At 40.3% G+C, this 24,261-nt stretch overlaps 3 protein-coding genes across 3 annotated transcripts in view; 1 reads left to right on the top strand and 2 right to left on the bottom strand.

Annotated features, from left to right (window-relative positions):
* Window positions 1-8,731, top strand: part of atf6 (activating transcription factor 6) — a 39,024-nt gene extending 30,293 nt beyond the window's left edge. Inside the window, exons 15-16 of the mRNA XM_061738142.1 lie at window positions 1,602-1,686; window positions 6,927-8,731. Coding sequence (XP_061594126.1) covers window positions 1,602-1,686; window positions 6,927-7,120 — 279 coding nt within the window. The 3' untranslated portion in view covers window positions 7,121-8,731. The remainder of the gene's footprint in view (window positions 1-1,601; window positions 1,687-6,926) is intronic.
* olfml2ba (olfactomedin-like 2Ba) lies at window positions 8,040-16,138 on the bottom strand. The gene is made up of 8 exons (XM_061738141.1): window positions 15,726-16,138; window positions 15,342-15,605; window positions 13,330-13,437; window positions 12,283-12,444; window positions 11,670-11,889; window positions 10,574-11,521; window positions 10,052-10,228; window positions 8,040-9,967 (listed from the first exon to the last, which is right to left on the bottom strand). The coding sequence occupies exons 1-8, from the start codon at window positions 15,900-15,902 to the stop codon at window positions 9,354-9,356; spliced, it is 2,670 nt and encodes an 889-aa protein (XP_061594125.1). The 5' UTR covers window positions 15,903-16,138; the 3' UTR covers window positions 8,040-9,353.
* Window positions 16,139-16,473: 335 nt separating this feature from the next.
* On the bottom strand, window positions 16,474-24,259 carry LOC133458349 (torsin-1A-interacting protein 2-like). The gene is made up of 8 exons (XM_061738145.1): window positions 24,155-24,259; window positions 23,520-23,596; window positions 23,342-23,425; window positions 22,384-22,467; window positions 20,889-21,032; window positions 20,367-20,513; window positions 18,075-18,257; window positions 16,474-17,820 (listed from the first exon to the last, which is right to left on the bottom strand). The coding sequence occupies exons 2-8, from the start codon at window positions 23,572-23,574 to the stop codon at window positions 17,057-17,059; spliced, it is 1,461 nt and encodes a 486-aa protein (XP_061594129.1). The 5' UTR covers window positions 23,575-23,596; window positions 24,155-24,259; the 3' UTR covers window positions 16,474-17,056.
* Between the last annotated feature and the right edge of the window lie 2 nt (window positions 24,260-24,261).

The following is a 24,261-nucleotide window of genomic DNA, read 5'->3' as shown; positions in this document are numbered from 1 at the left end:
TACCATTTTGTCAGTAAAGAAAAGGCAAACTCATTGCAGGCCCGGCTGGATAGAAGTTCAGGCTCCACTGACTCAGGGGCGGGGTGTTAGCCTGTCAACAGGAGTGAACAAAGTGTGTGTGTTATTGTTGTTTTTGGCAATAATATCAGAAAAACATGATTCCCTTGCTTTCTTCAGCTCCGTATTATATATGCTCAGTTTCTCTTTATAAATTTCATAATGAACCTGTAATTTAGTTTTCCGCCACCTGCGTTCAGCTTTAACACACTTTTTTTCCAGCTCTAACCCGTGCAGCATTTCTCCATGGAGATGTCTTTTAGCTGTCACCACCTTCTCCTTGGTGGGAGCAATGGTATCCAGTAATACTATTAGGCAAAGATTGCAGATCGCAGGCTTCTTACGCATTGTGGCGCTTTTTATTTTGTAGCTCTTTATTAGCTTTTCTCATTTGTTTTGTTTTCCTCTATTTTGTTTCCTAGGTTTCAAGACGTGTGTCTGCATAAGTATGTGTGCCTTTGTTTTTCGTTCCAGTGCCTGTGATTTATATTACAAGACTGCCAAAGCTCTGGATTAAATTTAGATTTATTTATTTTTTTATCAGAACCAACCTTGACTTTTGTCCTTCAAGACAAAGATATTTTGCTGACTTCATCCTGACACGTTCACCCTCTGCAGCACCTGAGGTCGCTCTCGTCTTGCATGTGGGGTCAGAGCTGGGTCAGAAAAATTGACATATTTACTTCAGTGTTGCTGCCGGCCATCAACTTTAGCACCTGTGTCTTGTGTTTTGGTGTGAAATAGGGCGAGGCAATGGAAAACACAACTCTCAAGACGAGAAAGTAATTATGACAATCCTGTTATGCTCTCATTTCATGGTTTTGCCGCTGTTGTTTTAGCACCTGCGGCTTTACGCGAGTGTGCATTGAAATTGAGGTGATGTCGTGGAAAAACATTGGCTGACGTCACTGTAGATCTTGTCAATAAGGTCTGAGGAATTGTGACACGTTGTCATGGTAACTGCAGCACGTGCTTGACTTTGACAAGCTGAGGGGACTCCTGATGATGAGCAGCAGTGTGGCTGGTGTTTCTCAAGCTGCCCAAACTCCAACCACACACCCTCTCATTTGGGGGATTCAGCTCTGCCTGTGGTGGCTTGCAGTTCATCCTTGTGTCTTTATATCTCTGTGATGTGTTTCATACATGAAAATATAAGATGAAAAATAGCCTTACTCTTTATTCATGGTACTTTAAAGCTGAGTTTTTGGAAATCGCATCGCTATATACAGGGACAACTTACATCAGTGACTAAAATACGCATTTATTTAGTACGCAATATACTAATTAATACATACTCAGTATTCAGGCGTGTCAGCAGCCTGCGTGTAGTCCATGTGTGGTCTTCTCCCTTCAAGGAACTCCAGCATACGTTTGGTTTAAGTTGCATTTTCTGGCTGTTTAATCGTCAACAAGGCCACAGTTGATGATGGACATTCTATCAGTATATTATAACTCAACTTTAAATGAATGAAAACCCAATATTATTATTTGCTTCCAAGTGACATGTGTTTTCCACTCGGTAACCTTCTCTTCTTCATCCTCAGGATCATCTCCTCCTTCCTGCCACCAACCACAACAAAGGAAGTCGACCTAAGATGTCTGTGGTGTTGCCTGCTATGAACATAAATGGTAAGTGCTGCACCCCAGACGCAACAGTTGGGCAGTTTAGTCTCTAACTCAGTGCAACAGATGAGAGACCGAGGCTGAGGGCAGATTCAGAGATCTGTCTCCAAGTGAATGCATTCAATTTGGTCTCTGCTTTGTATTTCATTTTTCAAATCAACCTCTCTGCATCTGCGGTTTGTGCTACTCATTAAACATGTAATTTTCTAGATTTTAAGGCCACAGCACCAGTCAAAAGTTTGGACACACAAGTTGTGAATGAGGGAAATAAGTTGTATGAGGTTACAAGCCTTCTTTCTGCAGGAATATTATAGCGTTTAAGCTTTCTCTGGTGATGTTCTGTTGTTTAATTTTTATGCTTTTAGTTAATTCTAGAAAAAAAATATTTTTCTCTCTTTAGGAATTTAGTTTATCTCATTCTAAATGAGATTGCTAGAAGGAGAGCATCACATGATCCAACATGAAATTGAAGTACTTTGGTCTAAGAATATATGACAATCTGTCCACTAAGTGTTGTGCACAATAGCTGCATGATTGTGACGAAAGAGGACATTACATTTTGAGTAAACTATGGGACTATGCCGTCTCTGCTCCTACTCTTGCTTTCTGTAGCTCATCTTAGTGGGTGGAAATCAGCTTGTGCTTTGGGGAGGGGGATTCTGCCAGCCCACTTGAGATGCACTCACTCATTTAATTGATTCCCTGCCCTCAAATACAATAAACAAGAAACGAAGAAAGAAAAAAAAAACTCAAGACTGTTGAAAATGAAGTATCTCTGTTCAGTTGATCAGCAAAAAACCTTGGACATCCTTCCTCCATTAGTTGCCAAATTGATCTTTTTACAAATCATTAAAGTGTAAACACGTTCCTGATTTCCATGAGCTCATCTAAACCGTTTCTCTCAAGGCCTCAAATCTGCTGGATCGTCAACTGCAATATGTCAGTCGGGTCAATAGAGGCTCCGCTGGAAAAAGGCTGCCTTTGATCAAATACTGAGACTTAATTACCACAATGCTTGATTTTTATCACGACTGCAGACAATGAGCTGAAAGGAACACGCCAAGAGAGAGACTGTGTTTTGTAGGTGGGGGCGGGGGGGGTTATGTGAGGACAGAATGTCATTGTTGGCAGTTGAACTCGCAGCGTTTTTATAAAGCATCTTATTGTTTCATCTCTCTGTTTGTCTATGAAGAAGTTTTAACACGGTTTTTGATTAGTGTTTGGACAATCCTGGTGGGGAGTGAGTCAGTGGGAACATGAGCCTCTTGGTCAGCAGGGAAGATGCATGTGATCTTTTTTTTTATATCCCTCAGAGAGGGATGTTGGATGAACATTGATGAAGATAAACATTGTTCTTGGTTTGTCTTATCATGGAGGAATGTTAAGGTCCGTGCCAGTCATATGACCCGTTGAAGTGGCAGCAAATAGTGAAATGTAAGACTTCTCTTTTAACTGATGGCTGAAATGACCAAACAAAGGCGACATTCATGGAGAAGCATCAGTTCCAGGTACAATTATCTATTTTGAGGGAAGAGAGCTTCAATTTGCATCGTCTTTCACACATTTATAAGCATTATTTTTCCCCAGACTGCCTTAGGTGTGTTTGCATCTAATAAACTGTCTGGATGAGGCGTTACCTTGTATAGAGAGAGCCAACAAAGGTCTTTAGTTTGAAGATACCACTAATCCTTCTGGCAGATTCTTTGTAATTTAGCAGTGAGGGCTGTGGCTTTAAAAATAAAAAATAAATAAATAAAAACAAGGAGGGGAAAAAACAAGCTGATTAAGCAGAAGCTGGTTGTGATTCCCCTCAGCAGCGTACACGTGGTGCTCCTTCCTTTTTAGACATGAAACCCCATGTGTCACACAGATGACAGTCTTCAAGTAGCATATTATATTTATGTTTTTTTTGTTTAAAATGCTGATGTGATTAAGTGCAAATGTGCATGTATTTAGCGGGTCGACAGCCCTAGAGAAGTAGAGGCACTGTACTCTTGAAGAAGCATGATAGCTCTGCAGCGGATGATAATTTTTTCCAGCTCTCCATTTGGTGCGCTCCGTTAGGAATGTCTTTTCTTCCACTCACACCAAATGGTTTTCATCTGTAAGAGGTGGACTTGCTGCTAGTTTGAAGTGATCACCTGGTCTGTTGTGGTCAATAACTGAACATCGTAGACGGACACTTCATCTGTTTCTGTCTCATGTTCACAGTTCAGGGGTTGTGTTAAAGTTACTTGTTTGATTTTTCCTCCAATTATTCATCTGGTTTAGCACCGGCTCTTTATAAGGACTGAAGGGTTTGTTTATTTAATGATCCCAGTTTAAAAGCAGCGCAATCAAGTGGAAGTGACATGTTTAGATGGGGATGGAGGAGAGGAATGTTTTGGGGGTGACATCATTTACAGGTGGATTTGCTAAGGGTACAACACACTGCAGTCTATTTTTACTTCATGTTAGTGCTCAGAGTAGATCTCTGCAGAGTTTCCTAACCCTCTAATCTCGCCAAAAGAGAGTGCACTCTTACCAGCCAAATGTTTAATCCTTCCCATTCAGCCTGACACACACACTTCTTTGGTCCATGCTAAATCTCAACAATTATTAATATTATGACATCTACAGCAATAATAATTTGACATTAATGTTCTTTGAAAGATGATACTGCTGATACTGCATTTTACTGCACATCAACACACCAACGCGTTTAAAATGACTCTAGACGTACAGTTACCGGTAAATGGAAAGAGGGTACACTCTTTCTATTCTAAGGTCTTACTTAATAATTGAAATAAAAGGAAGTCAGAAAAATCATCTGGTTATTATTAGGTCTTTAATTTTGTAAAATATAACCTCAGATGAAAAGCATGATATGTCATAATAAGTCAAAATGCAGAAGTGGTGTGTGTGTGTGTAAAAACATTTCCCCACAGTGCTTCATACACACGTGTATGAAGCGCGTAGGAGAGTGCAGTTCTAGAAACAACAAAAACAACCCTCTTTTTAAGTTTCCTGATGGTTCCAGGTAACCTGATAGCCAGGTGACTCTGGTTTACGTTACAAAGGAGCAAACGCACTTTGCACCAAGTGAAGACTTGAATCCTAGCTGTGCAGCCCATTTGCTGCATCCGTTATTCTGTCAAGGAATTTACAAATGTATTTCAATGTCAATTGTTTTAATAGTTAATATTGTTTAATTAGTGACCAGAGACTTGTGCATTGTGTTTTGTTCCTGATAAACATTGGCTGAATTAATAGGAAAAGTGAACATAAGCTTATTTTATTCTAGTTTTAGTGTTTGGTGTGATATTTTTTTTTTTTTTTTTTTTTTTGTGTGTAGTTTTGGTTGATTCTGAAACATCCACCTTTTGTAGCCTGCTGTGCTGTCTGGCACATATATAAATGATCAAGCTTGAGCCACAAGCTTGCTAGTAGCTCTTTTTAGATGTGATTTCACTTGCTGATACTTTCTTGCTTCCTTCCTGAAATAAGGGGGGGAAGGAAAAAAGCTTCCTTTGTTATGTGTCCTCAGAATTTGTTCCAATCTGGCAACGGCCATCACACTGAGGTGCGCTCTCAGGTTTCCTCTGTTACACTGCTGCCAGATATTAAGCCCTTATCAGCACACACCAGCTCGCCGTGTTGCTGAAGCTTTATGGAGCATGTCCAGATGGCTGTCGTAGAACAGGGGGAAGACGGCCATGAAGAGTGGGACGGCGCGTTTGGCAGCCACTTCAAAGAGTTGATATTTGATGATAGACCTCGTGGCTGTGAGCTTGTATGCTTCATATTATTTTTTTTCATTTCAATTTCACACTTTCTAATAGTGTTACAAAAAAAACAGTTTGGAAATCCTATGAAATATATTGTGTACCATATGATTTTTTTTTTTTTTTATTTGATTTATTCACACTCACACATGTGAATTGGTCTCCTCGAGAAGCTATCAAAAGCTTATGGTAGGAGCCAATGAACATAATGGTTTATTAAGAGGCGACTTTGTATTTGTGGACACCCCCAAACTTATGTGGCTTGAATGTGCAGGAAGGGCAGCATTTTGCAACCGTTGTGATCCCATCAATCTTTAGGATGATAACTTTTCCAGCTCATCTTCAGACTGAAGCCTCTTCTTGTAATGGACTAATAGTTAAATGAAAGCACACGGGGTGATTTCCAGAGGTCATGCCTGCGAATGCTAATGCTGTGAGCATCCCTGGAATTTTTCAGCTGCAGACGGAGCTATCACTTGGCCTCCTGTACGCTCTGATGAGTTCTCCCTGCTTCTATACCTTCCTGGAAATCATGCAGCGAGGCAGAAGTTGATGTCTTGTACAGGTGTCTGGAAAATGTCAAAAAAAAAAAGAAAAATGGAGGCGGCGGCAGCAGCTTTTAAACTTATTGCAGACATTTTAAAGACGCCTAGGGCTCAGTTTTTTGGGTCATATAAGAGTGAGGGGTGCTCCATATGAGGAATGCTCTCCACACAGACAGACGATGGAAACGTCCAGATTTTAAGTTGTCTTTTCTTGTGAATTCTCAGCAATCCCTCAATGTATTGTTACTACTTGTTTGGCATCAAAGAATTTTAACTGTCCACTAGAAAGGATATTCTTTCATGAGGCTGACTAAACTTTGGATGTTGGAGACCACAAACAACCACTATAAAGTGCAGGGTTTGTCTGCAAGCTCGAATTTCACAGGAAAAAGCCAGAGTAATTGTTTGATTTTGGGTCAAGATGACTGTGAGAGAACATACAGTATTTATCTTTTAATTATGACTTGTATATCTGCAGTCGCTAGGTTTACAGCCCGACATGTGTGCGTCCATTACTTGTCTCTTTTCCCTCTGAACCCAACTTCCAGGATCTTTACTAAACACTGATCTTTCCCACACTTTTGTCAGACTGTTCTCATTTCCGATTTGCATGTCCTGCTCTTGTTTAGAACTGTTTTGTTTATCTCTGTGATGGAGAAGTCCAGCAGTGACTCACCTCTGGAGTCCATCTGGAATCCAACCTGTCACCCTTTTCCCTGATCGCATTCGACAATGCCCTCCTGAAGCGCGGACTCTTATCGCGTCTGCAGCTCAATCAATCAAACATATTTGCCTCTGGTAGTGATGAAAAATGAAAACAGTTTGGCGAGCACAGCTTACCTGATTAAATGAAGTGTGTTGTGTCCAAACCAAACCAATCTGTGTTAACTTTCTTGATTGCGAGCTGATAAAATGTCTTTCCTCTTTGCCACTACAGACAGCATCCTAGGGGACAAAGAGTTTCAAGTGATGATGCAGATCGACTGTGAAGTGACAGACACCAGGATTCTCCACATCAGGTCCTCGAGTATCCCACCTCTGCTGCGAGTCAACCACACAGATACATTTTACCAGCATTCCTCGACTGACAACAACGCGCCTCCGGTCGGTGTGCTGATGGGATCTGCGTGACATCACTGTCAGCAACGGCCTTTTGTTTTTTTTTGGGGTAACTCGTCAACAAAACCTATTAATCCAAATGGAAGACCTTTAGTTGAAACATTTTTTTTATTGATTGATGAACAAATATTGAAAATGTGGTGTACTGCCATTGCTTTTATATGTCTGTGATTTGAATGTGGTCAGTACAACTGCGGCCATTAGATTGGAAAAGGAGCCCAAACTGTCAGCAGCCACATTCTTGAAGCCAAGGAAGTCTGTAATGGGGTCCGAGCAGCGGCTGGCTCCTTGTGTGGCAACACCGACTTCTCCCTGCAACGCCAGACTCCTCGCACAAGGATAATTGTTAAACAGCAGGGGGCAGAGCATTGAACCCTGAGTCACCCCATCACAACACAAATACTTTAACTCTTACAGCTCTCCTCAAGTCCACTTTTTCTTTTTTCTTTTCTTTTTACCCACTTTACATTAAAGACACAAACAAGCTTTCAAACTGTTATGAAGCACAAGTTTCTGTTTTCATATATCTACTGCAAAGTCGAGTGCTGTAATATTATCTCTGTCCAAATGAGGATTTTATTTGTGTAACTGTAAGACGTACTTAACTAATTACGCGCAGCAAACAAAGCCGTTGATAAACTCAGGAAGTCGGGTAATCTGTGAAAGGCAGCGAGCCGACCGCTACGACGCGGGCTGGTTTTTGAAAGATTCCATGTGCTCTGTTTGCAACACCTTATTGATGAAGAATTTTAGTACCTAATTTCAGGGTCTTTGCACTGTGTTTCACATATATTCACAATCGTATTTTAAATACGTATTTATTTCTGTTATTATGCAACAGTACACTTATGACGTTTAATGGTTTCAACTCAGCTTTGTTTGTTTTTTCTTGAATTTTACTTATTTCTTTCTTATTTCATTTCTCTCAAACTGTTTTGTGGAAGTTTTTATTCTAATTGACAACAGAAAACTCTTGCATTGTACATAAAATAAGAAATAATTAGACTATGTGGAGATTTTTTATTAGTTCACTGGTTGGGCTTCTGGAAATGTTATCCTTTAAAAGCATCTCTTTATCTTTGATTCTGAAAAAAAATTCTTGAACAGCTGAGCTGATGCTTGACTTACAACCACTAAGTTTTGAGATTTTTGATGTAATAATTTAAAAATGAAATAATGCACTCTAAATATAGAAAGCTCAGTTTTGGCTCTCAGTTGTTTATATTTATGCGTTCCATCTACATTAATATGGATATAACTTTAATATCAAGTGATACATTTTCAATCTGAAGTAATTCCTGGCCAGCTTTGGATATGTTGTTGAAATGTTGTACCGGTATACTATTCTGAAATTGCTTTGCTTTCTTTTTTTCCTCTCTTGAGGATTTTACAAAAGATTGTTTTATTTCAAAAGATGCCCCTTTAAAAATTACACAGGAATCATGTGTTGTTCACTTACAGGCCTTCTTTATGTGTTCTCCTTATTGATTTAAAGAAATACATTACCAGACAAAAGTTTGGACACCCTTACAGAAAATGCAGAATGAATAATTGTGAGAATGTTGGTCCTCCATGTTCTGTAAATTGCTTAAACTAAAATAAACACTGGACTTTTTCTACAGATTCCTGTTCGTTTCCCTCTTGGTGGAAATTGTGTTACTGCATTCATTTAATTCTTGTTCACGTACAATAGATTAAATATTCCCGGTAGTCTCTTCCACATTGACTCAATTTACTTCCAGACAGTGTTAATGTAATTACAGCTTTTCCACTTTCTTTGGCTGTTTGTAGTATTTTTGTGCAGTAGTACCTTCTGTCCTCAAGTGTTCCTCGTAAACTGATGCTCCTGTACCATCTTTAGTCAAACACAGACAACATCCTCCATTAATACTTCTGACCTTGAATGGGTCGGTCCCTCTGGAATGGAGGTATTGTTTTCTTTCAAAAGGCAGAGAACCTGTGACATGCATTAAAAGAAAAATGGTGAATGTAATCTATAAAACAGAAAGATGGGGTCTTGGATTTGAAAGTAATGTTTTTTTTTTCTTTGCATAAGCATCGGTCCTGCTCAGATACTTTTAGTAAATACAAATAGATGTGTTCTGTAAAGTTGTTTCATTTATTTTAAAAACATCTTGATGGGTATATATACATTTTGCCTCATCTGTTTCAATGCTGAAGACCATGTGGACTGATCTACAATCCATTCAAATGGTTCAAATTAAAAGTGAATATTAATCCCTCACTAAGGGTCGACATAGGCAAACTTAATGTTGTACGTGACTTGGTGTCCATTGTCCCACGCATACAAAACACCCTCCTTGGGGTTGTAGTCAATCTGCGTGGTGTAAGTGTAGTTGTTGATGAAAGGCATTCTGGGAGTCATTTGAGTGTTTGTGTGCGTGTCAAAGGCATATTCCAGGTTGGCGTGTCTCTGATTGTAGCTGTCGACGGCGTACAGGACGCCGCATACAACGAAGCAGTTTCCAAAATAGTTCCTCCTCAGCCCGGTTCTCCACGTGGTCTCCTTCTGCATGCTGAGATCTGACGGGTCCAGTCGACTCAGGACCACCACCTCCTGCAAGAAGCCCTCGTCATCCAGCGCCGGGTAGATGATCCACAGGCCGCTCTCATCCACAGAAAAGTCGATGTCCGAGTGGCTGCGCCAGTCCCACGGCGATGACGACTCCTCAAACACGGCGTCGTGCAGCATGGTCCAGGCGGCCACGTAACGCTGCCGCAGATCATACTTGATGATGTCCCTGGAGAAGGCTCGGTTGTAGTAGAAGGCCCCCCCGTACACCACGTGGCCCGTGCCGATCCAGTTGTAAGGAAGCTTGTAGGAGTTGGTGAAGCGGCCTTGATAAAAACGGGAAGGAAGTGAGTGAGATGTACTCAATGAAAACCAAAAACTAGTTTACAACAGAAACCGTTGGCTCTTACCTCTTTTGAAAACCTCCAGGTTACGGAACTCCAGGAGGTTGTTTCCATAGTAGAAGTTTGTAACATAAACTTTATCGTCAGAAGACTTGGGGTCCTTCATCCACGCTCCCTCTGTCCTGCCGAAGGTGTTATGAGTGACTGGCTCCGAAATAGTCGCCAAAGTGTCCTTACATTCACCTGAGAGAAACCCCGACAGAGGAATGAGTCACGATCAAGAGGCGATATGATGTTATCCAAACATCATGCCAAGGAGCCTGAAAATAATTAAAAGCTTTTTTTTGTTTTTAAGCAGCTTAAATCACAAAGGGTGAGGTTTCCACATGGGACCGAGCAATGAAGTACAAACATTGGGAAATTATGGAGAAATATCCCCCTGTTTCTTCTTGAATGCAAACCTCAAGCCAAGTTAGTCCTTTCCATTGGGGAGCAAGAAAACTCACAGCATATTTTCTTATTTTGGTAATATCTTAGCCACACTACTAGCTGCCAGTGGAAATAAGTACAAAATGATTGCTTGTTTACCAGGTTTCCTCGGTGATGACTCCTCTTCCCTTTGCATTGGTTCATCGACATCCAGGTGTCCTCCTGCCCCTTCTTCCTCCTCCCAGCTGATTTTGTATTTCTGTTTGACTCCAGGAGCCTTTCTGGTGGTGGTAATGATGGTGGCGGGGGAGGAGGTAGGCACAGCTGTGGCAACAGGCAGAGATGTGCTGCGAGGCATCGCCGAGTCTGAAACGGAAGAGGAACTGATTTCTTCTCGTGGGGCTGTGGCCTCCGTCCGTGCCGAGGCAGCAGGTGTGGGCTGTACCGGAGCGGCGCGGGTTGTTAAAGCTGTTGTGGACATAAAGCTGGTAGTTGTTTCGGCTGTTGTAGGGTTTAGTGTCAGAACAGTTGGATGAGATGCCGTGCTGCCAGGTGTCGTTTGTGTTTGGTTTCTCGGATTAAGGCTGGAAGCTTTGATCTCATCCATGGGTGTATTTGCTGGTGTGGATACTGCTACCACTTCTTTTATGGCTGTATCGTCAGATGGTTGGGTTGTGTTTATTGTCTTTTGGGTTGTCTCTTTGGGAGTGATGCTTGGAGGAGGGGTTACTGGTTCAACATTCAAAGGAAATTGCCACGTTGTGATTTCTGGAGTCACTTCTTGAGTAGTCTGAGGCGCTGTGTTCCCACTGGGTTCTCCACTTGTAGGCCCAAATGTGACACTTCTCTGTGCATCTGCAGGCATATCCACTGACATGGTTTCAGCGTCACTCATGATTCTGTTGCGAGTTTCTGAGACGGACTCAGTTTCATTTGCTTCTATTGATTGGCTGATCTTGTCAGAATTGTGCACAGGAGCTTTTGTTTGTGGTTGAAATGATCTCCGTCCTGCTCTCGCCCTTGACCGAGGGGTTTTGTGTAGAAGAAGATTCTCTTCGACGAAGAGGTTGACTGGACCGTCGCCGCTGAATCCATAATATTCAAAGACTAATAAAGCAAAAAGGGAGGGCTTAGTCAAGTTTGCGTACCATGGGAAAACTTGCCATGACAGAAAGAAAATGTCTAAACTATGCAAATTTAACAACTTAACCTATAAATGTATGTGCTTTAAAGGGAGCTAGTTGTTTACACTTACAATGCTCTCCAGGCTCCCCATCATCCGCTACCATGGGCTCTGGCTCAGATTTATAAAAAGTCATCCCTCTGATGATCATTCCATTGGGGCCAGTCTTCGCAGAAGGCTCCTTGTTCGGCGTGCTTTTCGTCATCTTAGATCCGACTTCAGTGACCTTCCCAGAGTCATCCATTTGTAGGAGAGGTGGATTTTCCACAACAGTTTCCCCTCCGTACCTCTCCTGGTGACAAGAAACAGACACACAACATCTGTGAAGCAAAATCCTTCATGCAGCAATAAGATGACATCAGTGCATCAGCTGAACTAAAGGTCTTACAAAGATCTGGAAAAACTGACCGATGTGTCTAATGTTACAAGAAAAAATGTTGTCATGACATGAAAGGGTAAAACGTTTGAAAGAAAACATTCTGATTCATGGAAATGAGTCGGTATATATATATATGATTCGGTTGCAACTTTCCAATAAAAAGTATTCACATTTTGCATCAACAGTGAATTCTTAATTGCGCCACACCTTTTTGTTGAGCCATGAAACTGAACAAATGTTGATGACAAATGAATGTCTTTTAAAAGTTCTGAATTTACTGTGATGTAATAATGTTCTCTCTCTCACCGTTGGGTTCTGATACGCTGCAGCTCTGTCGACCTCATCAAGCCTCGTCTTGTCCTGATACTGTGGAGGAAGAGGAGTCGGTGGCCTTTCGGTCACCTGTGGCTTGGTGGGAGGACTCTCCTGAGGTATCACTGCATCCTCGGTGAAGTTCGGAGACACCACCTTCATGAAGTCCAGAACAAATTAAGACAGTCTGAAATTTCTGTGTTTTATAGAAAAACATAAATAGATTTTTTTTTTAAACTGCTGACAGTAGTGCCATTAGCAGAAACTGATGTCAAAATAACAACAAAAAATGTCAGATGTTTTATGTTACAGCTGTAAAACCAATCTTTGGTAGATCTGGGTGAAGCTATTTTGTCAGTATTACCTTTTCAACTTTATTAACACTGGCCAGGTAAGTGTTACGTATGCCTACAGCTTGCTGTTTTTAAGACTGACAACTAATTCATAATGCAGGAAACGTTTTGGGTTTTTTTTCTCAATTATTTTGTAAATGAAGCCCTGCCTTAGTGCTCTGTTATGGCTCCAGCAGACCCCAGTGACCCTACCATGATTAAGCAGCAATAGAAAAAGAATAGACGGATGGATTTGGGAAATAACCCTCCTGTCTGAGTTGCATATAAGCTCTGGGTATTTTTGCTAAACCTGTTTTTCTTTCTTTTGTTCCTGAGATCTGCTTTTAGATAAACTCAATCACCTGGGAAAGATAAATAAATCAAGCTTGACTGCTAAAATTCACCATGATTGCATTTTCTTGGACTAATCTTCTGGACAAACTTCAAAAGTGGCATTCTCATTATTTAGTTATTTATGTTAAATTCGATTCAAATGCAAAATACTTTAATAATCTCCGAAGGGAAATTAATTAATGTTTATGTTTTTTTTCCTTTAGATAGCGTTTAAAACTCTTAATGAATTACTGAGGTATCAATGGAAAAGACTGGGGACGTATATTTTGGTTGTGTGACTCTAGAAGAAAGGCTCAATAATCTTAATTTTTTTGGTCTTTTCGTGACTGTGTGTTATTCTATTCAAACGTCCCACCTTCTCAATGCGATCGACGCGGTCAATGAGCTTATTGGTGAGGGAGTGCAGCTTCAGCAGATCCATCCCGTAGAAGGAGCCCTCCAGCAGCTCCAGGATGTTGGCAAGCTGCAAATATCAAATACACTCCATCAAACGGATTCACTCACTTTCAATCATAGAGATGCAACGGGACCATCTGCACCACATTCAACTCTGAGCTCTCAGTAAGAAAACATGGTCTTTACCTTTCAGATTGTGTGTCACAAATAAAATTAGAGAAGATCATTTCAAAATTGTACATGGAATTTATCCTGTTAACTCTATAATATCAAAATGTGTAGATATTGACAGTATGTGTTTGTTTTGTGGACAGCAAGAGGAGACTATTGTTCACTTGTTTTATGAATGTACCAAAACCTCAGCCTTTTGGAAAGAGGTAGTGTCATATATATTTAATTTTGTGCATAGAAATTATACCTTCTCTCTGAAAGATATAGTTACTGTTTATCAAAGTGATGGCCTGAAGAATATTGACTATGTCACTAACTTTGTACTTTTGATGGGGAAGTTCCATATTCATAAACAAAAATTTGCAAAATCATCGCCCAACATTCTTCTTTTTCTCTTTGAGATTGAAAGCCTTATCACATCCATAAAGAATATGAAGAATCATAAATGTAAATCTATACTTGTACACCTCAACAATGTTAAAGATGGAAACCCCTGAATGTTATTCTAATGTAACTCCTCCACTCTGTATTATTTATTTTATTTATTTTGATTTAATTTGTTCTCCATTAGATTAGGTTGATATTAAAGAGGACCTATTATGAAAAACACGTTTTTTCTTGCTTTAACATATATAAAGTGGTCTCCCCTCAGCCTGCCAACTCAGAGAAGGAGGAAAGCAACCAAATTCTGCAGTGTCTGTACAGCCGCCCGGATGAGCCGTCCAGTGTGATGTGGCTTCTACGAGCCGTTCAGATTCTGCGCATTTTCGTTACGTAACCAAAATGCAAACCACGCCCACAACTATAAAACCGTGTAACTGCATGCGAGCGTCCGACTATCACGTAGCACTGCGTGACATCAGATGCTCTCCGTCCATCTCCCTCCAGCCAGCTGCCACTTTATTGAGGTTTTTGTAGTGAAATGAGGAGGTATCATAGAGATAACTTCTCATTTCAACTAACTGGATCAGCCGTTCCTCATCCATGACTGTTTCCTACAGCGCTTTCAACCGGCTTTCAACGCGAGCGACAGGAAGAGAATAGAAGCAGGGCGTCTGACAAATGTTCAGCTCAAAACGGTGCGCTGCGCAGCGCTGCGCAGCGCTGCGCAGCGCTGCGCAGCGCTGCGACCAGTTAGAAAATAAAGCAATGGAATTGATTTTGTCGCTGACGCTTGCTCGCATTGCATACAGTTATGACACGTGTAAAGGTTGATTTATGGTTCCGTGTTACACCAACGCAGACCCTACGCCGTAGGCTCTGTGTCGATTTAACGCAGAACCATAATTCAGGCTTAACTCCGCCGGCCGGAGCCTATTTTTTCGTAGCGGTGTATCGCGTCATTCAGGCAGCCAATCAGCACAGAGCCTCATTATCATAGCCTCCCCGCCCACTCAGAATCCAGCATAGAGGAGGTTAGAGAATGAGATGATAGACATGGCTTAGAGGCTGAATTTTTAATTTATTTAGCAAAAACAATCAAAAGCTTGTTTTTAAGACATTCAAGGCCTGTTTAAATTAGGGATTAGATACCATAATAGGCCTCCTTTAAGTTACTAATTGTATTGATATATGAATGTGCTTCCAAATGTTTTATCTTTTTGTTGTTATTTCACTGGCATGATGTACACAAAGTCTTTGCTGATTCCAACTTCACTGTATGTTAATTTTGATGCATTAAAAAAAAAAACTGAGCTCTCAGTGGAACATATGGGTTTCCTTTTGGTGGATCAAATGTGATATATCCACTGGGTCCAGTGATCCAGAGAGCTTGTGAAACTTGAAAACATCGCACTTCACCTTGATATTGTCTTTTCCAGCCTCTCTAAGTGCTTTCAGCCTGAACTCTCCCTCGCAGGGGTTGACGGCTGACGGGGGGGCAACGCATGCGCACTTGCACCCCGGTCCGGAGGTGATGGTCTCCACGGTGTAGAAATCCTGCGCGCCGGCGCGGCCCTCCGCGATCCGCCGGCAGGCGCTCCGGCTCAGGGGTCTGACAACACATTTACACCCACAGTCAGAGCCTTCTGAGAGGGCTTTCACTTTGTCATAATCACCCAGCAACTATAAAGAGAAAGAGAAGGATTTTTTTTCCCCTTTTTTAATCAATCAGAGGTTTTACGCACAAAATGAAACAAGTGTCTACAATAACATCACGAGAAATAGAAATGCGCTTTCTCCCACCTTAGAGATGATGTTCTCTTGACTCTGTATCTCCTCCTGCAGCACCTCGCTTTGCTCTGCGCTGCTTTCTTCAAGTTGAGACCTTTGCTGGGGATCTGCAGCCAGGAACTTGGGTGCTGCAGAGCCCCGAGAGGAAAACGCACAGCATATGGCAGTGGCAATCCATAATGTATACATTATGCTCCCAGAGCTCCAATAAAATGAATTAATCTGCAAATATGCGATGCAAGACACAGTCACTGGTCGGTTTAGCTGCAGGAAAATGGCATGGCTTGATTGTAATTCCAAAATAGGAGATGCGTATCCAAAAAATGGATCAGATAGCCACTTGAAGCTTTACAGTGCTATGTTATTTTTTCACAATAGTCAAAATGAGGGGGGAAAAAAAAAAGAGTGCACTCGGTGGGAGATCTGCCGGCATCTGCAGCTGCAGCAGAGCCGACGGGAGGCGGACCTGACCACTCCGAGGAGGAGTTGACCTTCTTTCAGACCTCAACATTTATACCCATCTGTGTACCAATTTCCACACCAAAGATGTATTCAGATGTCTTCCCTCAGTCGCTAAAGTTTTATCAGCTTGAAAAGAAAATTAAGTTTTATAAATCACAATACAAGTCTGGTGTTGATTTCAAACCCAAAGTTCTTGCCTGTTGCGTATTAATCCGATGCTGCTCAAACACGTTTCCTCTTTGGTCTTGTCGCCCTCTGGCGGCGAAAAAAAGTGAACGTTTTCATCTAAAACATGTTTATTTGTATTTTAAGGCACATTCAATTTACACGTTTAAAATTTAAATGTATACAATTTCTAACTGTAGCGTGACATGTATAATGTACAGGTATTTTAGGAAATATGGTATTTTCAAGAGTCCAAGAAGACATGTATTATAAGAAAAATAACAAACCCGGGTTGTGATGCCAAAAGAATAATTGCCTGGTAACAGGCTGTGATTATTATACACATATTAATCAATTTTACATTAAATAACCTTAAAATGCAGCAGTTGCCATTAAAACTGTACACAAACTGCAAAATCTATATAAGCCTCATTCCACTCCTCTCATTTAGCGTTTGGTCAAAGGACTAAAAGAATAAAGTGCTTTTTTTTCTTTTGATGAATAAAAGTAATTGTTTCAAATTTCCCACAGCAGTGAGACTCGTTTAATGTTGATGTTTTCACATGTATGATCTTTAGTAAAGTGTAACTAAGAAGTCTTTAAAACCACTGTTAATATCCCCAAACTGGGGAGAGTCCTCCAGGAATAGATGCCATTGATATGTTTTAGTTTAGAGCTCAGACTCGATGTTTGCACAATCGTGGCAGCTGTGTCATCTAACATCCTTTAAGCTCCATTCTCGCCTCTACTGCCACAGGCAGGATCAGGTGAGAAATGCGGCTCCACAGCCCACCATACTTATCGAGGTCCATCCTATCAAAAGATACAGGGTAGTCATGAGAGAGAAACCTTTTCTGAAGGTGGTCATCCACCATCTCCTCCACAGCGCTCAAATTAATCTTTTCAGGAATCTCGTCTTCGTCTCCCAGTAGGACTGTAAAGATTAGAAAAGTCTTCTTGTACGCAGCATTCTCATGGTCACAGTAGCGGTAGAAAATGAGAGTGGAGCCTGGAGGCAGTTCTTCAAAGCGGTGAATGACAGCCACGGGCTTGTCTCCTTCAAAGGCTCCCTGCAACTTGCTGTCAATGTCCAGTTTGACTTGGTCACTGTCTTGGCTGGCTGTGCTGGCTCCATCGATGTGGAGGACGGAGGCATTTAGGGCAGAAGAGAAGGCGGAGGCCAGACTCTGAGCTAGGCAGTGCAGTGTCGTCTCAGCCTTGAGGCCTGCTGTCAGGATCAGACTCACTGGCTCCGTGGGCTGGATGGTCTGGAGGTGCCTCTTCAGGTGAATCTTACTTCTACTCCAAAGCTCTGCACGCTGGTTGGGAAACTGAGTCTTTATTTCTTCCATCTGCTTGAGAAAGATGTCTATTCGTTGCAAATCGTTTTTCTGAGGTGGAGGTTCTTGTTGGAGGTGATGCTGCACCAACACGGCTATGAGAATCACGATACCCACAGCTATCAAGTACCACGCGCTTCCTGAGGAGAAAACGCCTGTATTATCTCAAGAGGAATTTTATCAAATGTGTTCATTTTTTACTTTATTATTATATTCTATGCAATAATAAAGGGGGCAATAAGTAAAAAGGAAAACACTGTTGGCCTTGAGTGTCTGTGATTATCTATTTATTATTATTATCATCATTCTTTCTAAACCTGAAATTACTTTTTTCACAAATCACAAATAAGCAGAATTAGAAAAAATAAATAAAAACAACAAATCTTCAGATTACCTCCAGGAATTCCAGTCGCATCTACAGGTTCAGTAGAGTCCGTCGTGGTAGGGCGAATTGTTTCAACGTCACGTCTCCTTACATCTGACTCTTCCACGACTGACGTGCCCTGCAGAAATGGCATCTGTGGCGAGGCTGCGCTACTCTGTACATCCTTCTCTTCTCTTGAAAATGAGGCCACATCTGACCAGAGGCAGAGGAAGAAAAACATTTAATACCCAGAGAAAAAACAAACCCTAAATCATATCAATGACACCTTGAAACACTTCCTGTTGTCTCTGCAGAACAGAGATTTTTGCGCTCCAAAATTTAACATCAAGCTTTCAGTAGGAGTGCAACGGATCAAAAAACTAATGGATTGGATCATTTCTCAGATCGGATCATTTTTCGGATCAGTGAAAAATAAATAAATAAAAAAATGAAAAGGACAAATAAACATAATTATTTTAAACATAATTTTCTTCCATATCAGAGCGGGGTCATGCTGTACACACGCTGCTGCACAGTGGGATTTTTGCGACTTTAGCTTTCTAGCAAAATGCTAGCAACATTGCCCTTTGGGCCGTTTTGGACAATTGCAATATGGTCATGCCACTACTTGACATGCCCATAATAATAATAATAATAATAATAATAATAATAATAATAATAATAATAATAATAATAATAATAATAATAATAATAATAATAATAATAATAATAATAATAATAATAATAATAATAATAATAATAATAATAATAATAATAATAATAATAATAATAATAATAATAACTAGAGCAGAGACCCCACGGCCGGCGCACAGATCGGCTCCGGAGCGCATCCTGTGCGCATCGCCCGTTACCGGGGATCAAACCGACAGATTTGCCTGAAAATCTCGGAGAGTGAAGCTGGTCCGACCTGGGACAGATCCCCGAGGACCCAGCTCCCAAACCACCCGGGAACCTGGATGATTTAACCCGGATCCGCTCCGCCGCTGCGCCGCGTCCGACTGGCTGAAGGATGCACCGCTCCAGCAGCGGAGAGAGCTGGTTGTGGGCGTGGTTTCAGCAGCGGAGGCTGAACCTATGGAAATGAGCGCCTATGGTGACGTCACCATAGGCGCAGATTCAGAATGGCTCAAAAAAAGGTCACGTGACACTGGAAGACTCAGTCAAGGGGGGGAGCAGACCCTGCAGAATTCCATGGTATTTTGTCTCCCCTGTGCTGGCAGGGTGAGGGGAGACCACTTTATATATGTTAAAACAAGAAAAAACGTGTTTTTCATAATAGGTCCCCTTTAATGTCTAATGAGATATTGTGGCTCTACATTGGTTGCCGGTGCCCTGAAGGCCGTGTCGGTGGTGGTTTGATGCCCGTTTGTGACGCTCTGGGCTATAAGAGGACCTCTGGCACTCATCACACGGCGGCGTTACATCCACAGCTCTATTTATGAAACGTCTCAACAGCAAACTGTGAGGCTGACGGCGTTTACCTCGGTCAGGCAGGATGAGTTTACAGTTTGAGGTGTTTATGGTTGTATTGCATTCATTCCGGTGGTCACCGCAGGGCGTGTGGGTTTAGGGTTGGCACCTCGTCGATGCATCTAATGATGTATGCCATACATGGGTGCACATTGTGGTTTGAGCCGCATTAACGGACGAAAAAGCGTGCAGGATTAGCGGAAGCAGAATAAGTATCAGAAAAGGGAAACCTTTTCTGTATACTAACATATGGCCTGCATTTTCATGTTTTTTTGGGCGTGTTTTATTTTTTGGGGATTTTTTTTCCCCCATATCAGAGCAGGGTCATGCTGTACACCCGCGGATTTTTGCGACTTTAGCTTGTTTGCAAAATGCTAGCAAAATGCTCCTTCGGGCCACTTTGACTGTTTGCATGGTAAAAATGGGGGGGTTTTTTCCCGCAATTTTTTTTTCAGGGAGACCCAAGGCATGTACCCCTTTTGCAGGGGTTGTTTCCTTTTTTTTATGCTAGTGAAAGGCTGTTCTCCAAAACCGCGTCGCAATATGGGCATGCCATTATGTTGGCATGCCCATAATAATTATTAATAATTAATTTTTATTATAACAACAAGTTTTATTATTATTTCAAGTCCATCTAGGATCAGAGCCATCAGATAAGATTTCATACCTTAACCCGTCTTCTCCACAATTGTTTTTTGACTCTCTCTTTTTTTTTTTTTTTTTTTTCATAAATCAATCCGCAAATCACGTGCGTGCCCAACCGAAGATGTTGAACTGAACGGATCAATGATGATCCATTGCTCCCCTATCTTTCAGATGGGTAAGACTCACCTTCTTCAGCTTCAGTATTTGTGTTATCAGCCGCTGAAGATTCTTCATCAGGCAAAGCTGTGGGTCCGTCTACGTGCTCACCCTTGCCGTCATCCGGTACTTGTGGAAAAGTTGTTCCAGGTGTTTTCGGATCTTTGGTGTGGTCCCCTGATGAAACAAGAGTAGGTTGACTCCCAAAAGAGTTAATCATTTATGTGTCATACTTTGCATAAAGCTTAAAAACGCCAAGTCCAACTGCAAGAGTTGTCTTTTATTCTCACAGAAATGTAGTTAGATGTTGTCTATCGATATTAACTACAGATTGTGTGGAAAAACGAATACATTAAGTGATGCTGCCAAACACTATTCCATAAGTCAATAATAAAAAAAAAGATTCTGAAATGATCTAAAACATGGAGAGCATAGTAGTAACAAATCTTTTAAGTTTGACACTATAGTGAACTTTATTAATGAACCCTTTAAAAGAGAGAGCTCTGTTAGAAAAGTGTTGCAGTGTTGTAGTACCAGCACAAGAACACTCACCACAACCTCGATCAGCTGTCACTACAGGCTCCTCGACTTTTTCAGACTCTCCATCACAATCGCCACGATTTTCACCATCTGCTTGGCAATGACTATCGTCCTCCATATTTGCTGTATCCTCATCTCTTGGAGGGGAAGTTTTTCCTAAAATAAGCAAAAACTGCTGCTCAGCTAAATTGCCATCTGCAGGAAAAACTGACATGTTTCACCATCTAAGTTTCACTAGATTCACATTTAATTGGTGATAATTGTCATATATGCAATATATCTATGCTGCTGCACCTTTGGGCAGTGCTGCGTTGCCAGGGTTACGTCACTGCCGTGCGGTAAACAGATCCAACGGTGACGTAACAGTTATAGCGGTTTACTACCAGCTACCTGTTGTTTTTACACATGCCTATCGAAGTTCTGAGTAAACTATCGAATCGTACAACTTGTGTGGAGTTATTGAAAACCATTACAATTATAAGAAATAATAATAACAATAATTATTATTATTATTATTATTATTATTATTATTATAATAATAACAACAAGTTTTATTGAAAGTTTTATTATCATTTCAAGTCCATCTAGGATCAGAGCCATCAGATAAGATTTAATATCTTGAACCGTTAGTGCCACGTCTTCTCCACAATTGTTTTTTTGACTCTCTGTTTGCAGGTGTGGATAATAAAACTGTATTACAGTAAGGGAGATCAAGAAGATTTTTGACTGGTGTGTAGTTTACAGAGGTGTCAAGTAACGAAGTACAAATACTTCATTACCTTACTTAAGTAGAAATTTTGGTTATCCATACTTCACTGGAGTAATTATTTTTCAGACAACTTTTTACTTTTACTCCTTACATTTTCATTCAATTATCTGTACTTTTTACTCCTTACATTTTAAAAACAGCCTCGTTACTCTATTTCTTTTCGGCCTTTAAAACAAAACTATCCAGTTAAATTGCTCCATCTGGATAGAGTGAATTTGGTTGTGGTTGTTTCAGATGTTCTTGTCCAGTTTTGTTCTTACATCCGTTCCCTCAGATTCCTGCAACTAAACTTGGATGTACATTCCAATAAACATTAGGATCAATGATAACATGCCTCTGAAGTTTGACTTTTTGCACCATTACAATACTTATAGGCAAGTAGTCATCATATCTCCTGCTCTCTGAAACACATGTTAATGCTCAATAGTACACATATATGGTTCTTTAATATATTTGCATTATACTAAGATGCATTCATTTTCAATGGCTTTTGTCCTTAATGGCTTTTTCCCCCTTACATTACTTTTACTTTTATACTTTAAGTAGTTTTGAAACCAGTACTTTTATACTTTTACTTGAGTAAAAAAACTGCAGTTGATACTTCAACTTCTACAGGAGTATTTTTAAACTCTAGTATCTATACTTCTACCTGAGTAATGAATGTGAATACTTTTGACACCTCTGGTAGTTTATACAGAAATATATTCGGTAATGGTGTCGTTTGCTTGAACAACTTACCTTCTGAACCTGGCTGCTTTCCATCCAAGCCATGATTTTCTGGTGTGTCCAAATCACATGTTTGTATTTTCTCGTCCATGAAATCTATTCAAAAGAATATTAATATAAAAATACATTTTTTTTCCCTCCCCTTTTAAAAAAAAACAACATTTAACGTGATAAATGGCTTTTGTAACTGTTTTAGTACCGTCAGTTTGCCGTCAAGTAACGAAGTACAAATACTTCATTACCTTACTTAAGTAGAAATTTTGGTTATCTATACTTCACTGGAGTAATTATTTTTCAGATGACTTTTTACTTTTACTCCTTACATTTTCATTCAATTATCTGTACTTTTTACTCCTTACATTTTAAAAACAGCCTCGTTACTCTATTTCTTTTCGGCCTTTAAAACAAAACTATCCAGTTTAATTGCTCCATCCGGATAGAGTGAATTTGGTTGTGGTTGTTTCAGATGTTCTTGTCCAGTTTTGTTCTTACATCCGTTCCCTCAGATTCCTGCAACTAAACTTGGATGTACATTCCAATAAACATTAGGATAAATGATAACATGCCTCTGAAGTTTGACTTTTTGCACCATTACAATACTTATAGGCAAGTAGTCATCATATCTCCTGCTCTCTGAAACAGATGTTAATGCTCAATAGTACACATATATGGTTCTTTAATATATTTGCATTATACTAAGATGCATTCATTTTCAATGGCTTTTGTCCTTAATGGCTTTTTCCCCCTTACATTACTTTTACTTTTATACTTTAAGTAGTTTTGAAACCAGTACTTTTATACTTTTACTTGAGTAAAAAAACTTGAGTTGATACTTCAACTTCTACAGGAGTATTTTTAAACTCTAGTATCTATACTTCTACCTGAGTAATGAATGTGAATACTTTTGACACCTCTGGTAGTTTATACAGAAACATATTCGGTAATGGTGTCGTTTGCTTGAACAACTTACCTTCTGAACCTGGCTGCTTTCCATCCAAGCCATGATCTTCTGGTGTGTCCAAATCACATGTTTGTATTTTCTCGTCCATGAAATCTATTCAAAAGAATATTAATATAAAAATACATTTTTTTCCCTCCCCTTTTAAAAAAAAACATCATTTAACGTGATAAATGGCTGGTTTTAGTACCGTCAGTTTGCTGGCAAGTGATATTCTTGCTGTCTTGTTGCTGTTCCTCTGCCATGTCTTCCGATAGGAGCACCTCACTGTGGTTCAAAGACATTGACATTTTTTTATATATACTACATGTACATTTATCAACACACAACGTGTCAATAGGAGTTTAAAGTCCAGCTGTAGTAAAGCTGCTGATACGCAGTGGAACTTTTAAAAGCACTAAAGTTTTCTAAATGTCAGTATAACAAAACAGTTCATCTTAAACTAAAGGTTGGACTCAAATAAAAATACGTAAAATACGCTTTTTTTTTTGTTTTTTATTTGTAGTTTGAAGGCTAATCTACTACAGCTGCTAGCACACAGTGAAAAGACCAACGTGGAGATAAATTACACCAGTTAGCTCACCAGCACAGAATCAAAAACTCTAAATGAACAAAACAGACTTTAAAAATTGTGATTAACCTTTGTTCAGTAACGAGTTTACTAGCAGTCCGGATACAACCAGGTCACATCGGCCAAGACGCTAATTTAGCTTATTCAGCAAAACAATACCTGTTTTTGTTCGATATCTTATATGGTTTTGTCAAATAAAACCATGTAAATATATTTTAAAAACCCAAAGGTAATATTTGTTAATTAATAATTACCAGTTCACGCCAGAGCTCAGTCACATCTCCGTCAATTCCCGGTTTTCTCAGTTTCGACAACAGATAACTCATTTCCGAGCGGAACCTTCGGCTCCGCGGTTTGTTTC

The sequence above is a fragment of the Cololabis saira genome, chromosome 13 (genome assembly GCF_033807715.1).
Source record: "Cololabis saira isolate AMF1-May2022 chromosome 13, fColSai1.1, whole genome shotgun sequence".
Taxonomy (NCBI): domain Eukaryota; kingdom Metazoa; phylum Chordata; class Actinopteri; order Beloniformes; family Belonidae; genus Cololabis; species Cololabis saira.
This window is presented reverse-complemented; position numbering and strand designations above follow the sequence as displayed.

Coding starts and splice junctions, on each gene's coding strand:
- olfml2ba (XM_061738141.1), bottom strand. CDS start 15,902: ATGTATACATTATGGATTGCCACTGCCATATGCTGTGCGTTTTCCTCT. Junction 15,606..15,725: donor AAGAGAACATCATCTCTAAG/GTGGGAGAAAGC, acceptor TTCTCTTTATAG/TTGCTGGGTGATTATGACAA. Junction 11,522..11,669: donor TGGGGAGCCTGGAGAGCATT/GTAAGTGTAAAC, acceptor TTGCTTTATTAG/TCTTTGAATATTATGGATTC.
- LOC133458349 (XM_061738145.1), bottom strand. CDS start 23,574: ATGGCAGAGGAACAGCAACAAGACAGCAAGAATATCACTTGCCAGCAA. Junction 23,426..23,519: donor CACTTGCCAGCAAACTGACG/GTACTAAAACCA, acceptor TCTTTTGAATAG/ATTTCATGGACGAGAAAATA. Junction 18,258..20,366: donor AAATACTGAAGCTGAAGAAG/GTGAGTCTTACC, acceptor GCCTCTGGTCAG/ATGTGGCCTCATTTTCAAGA.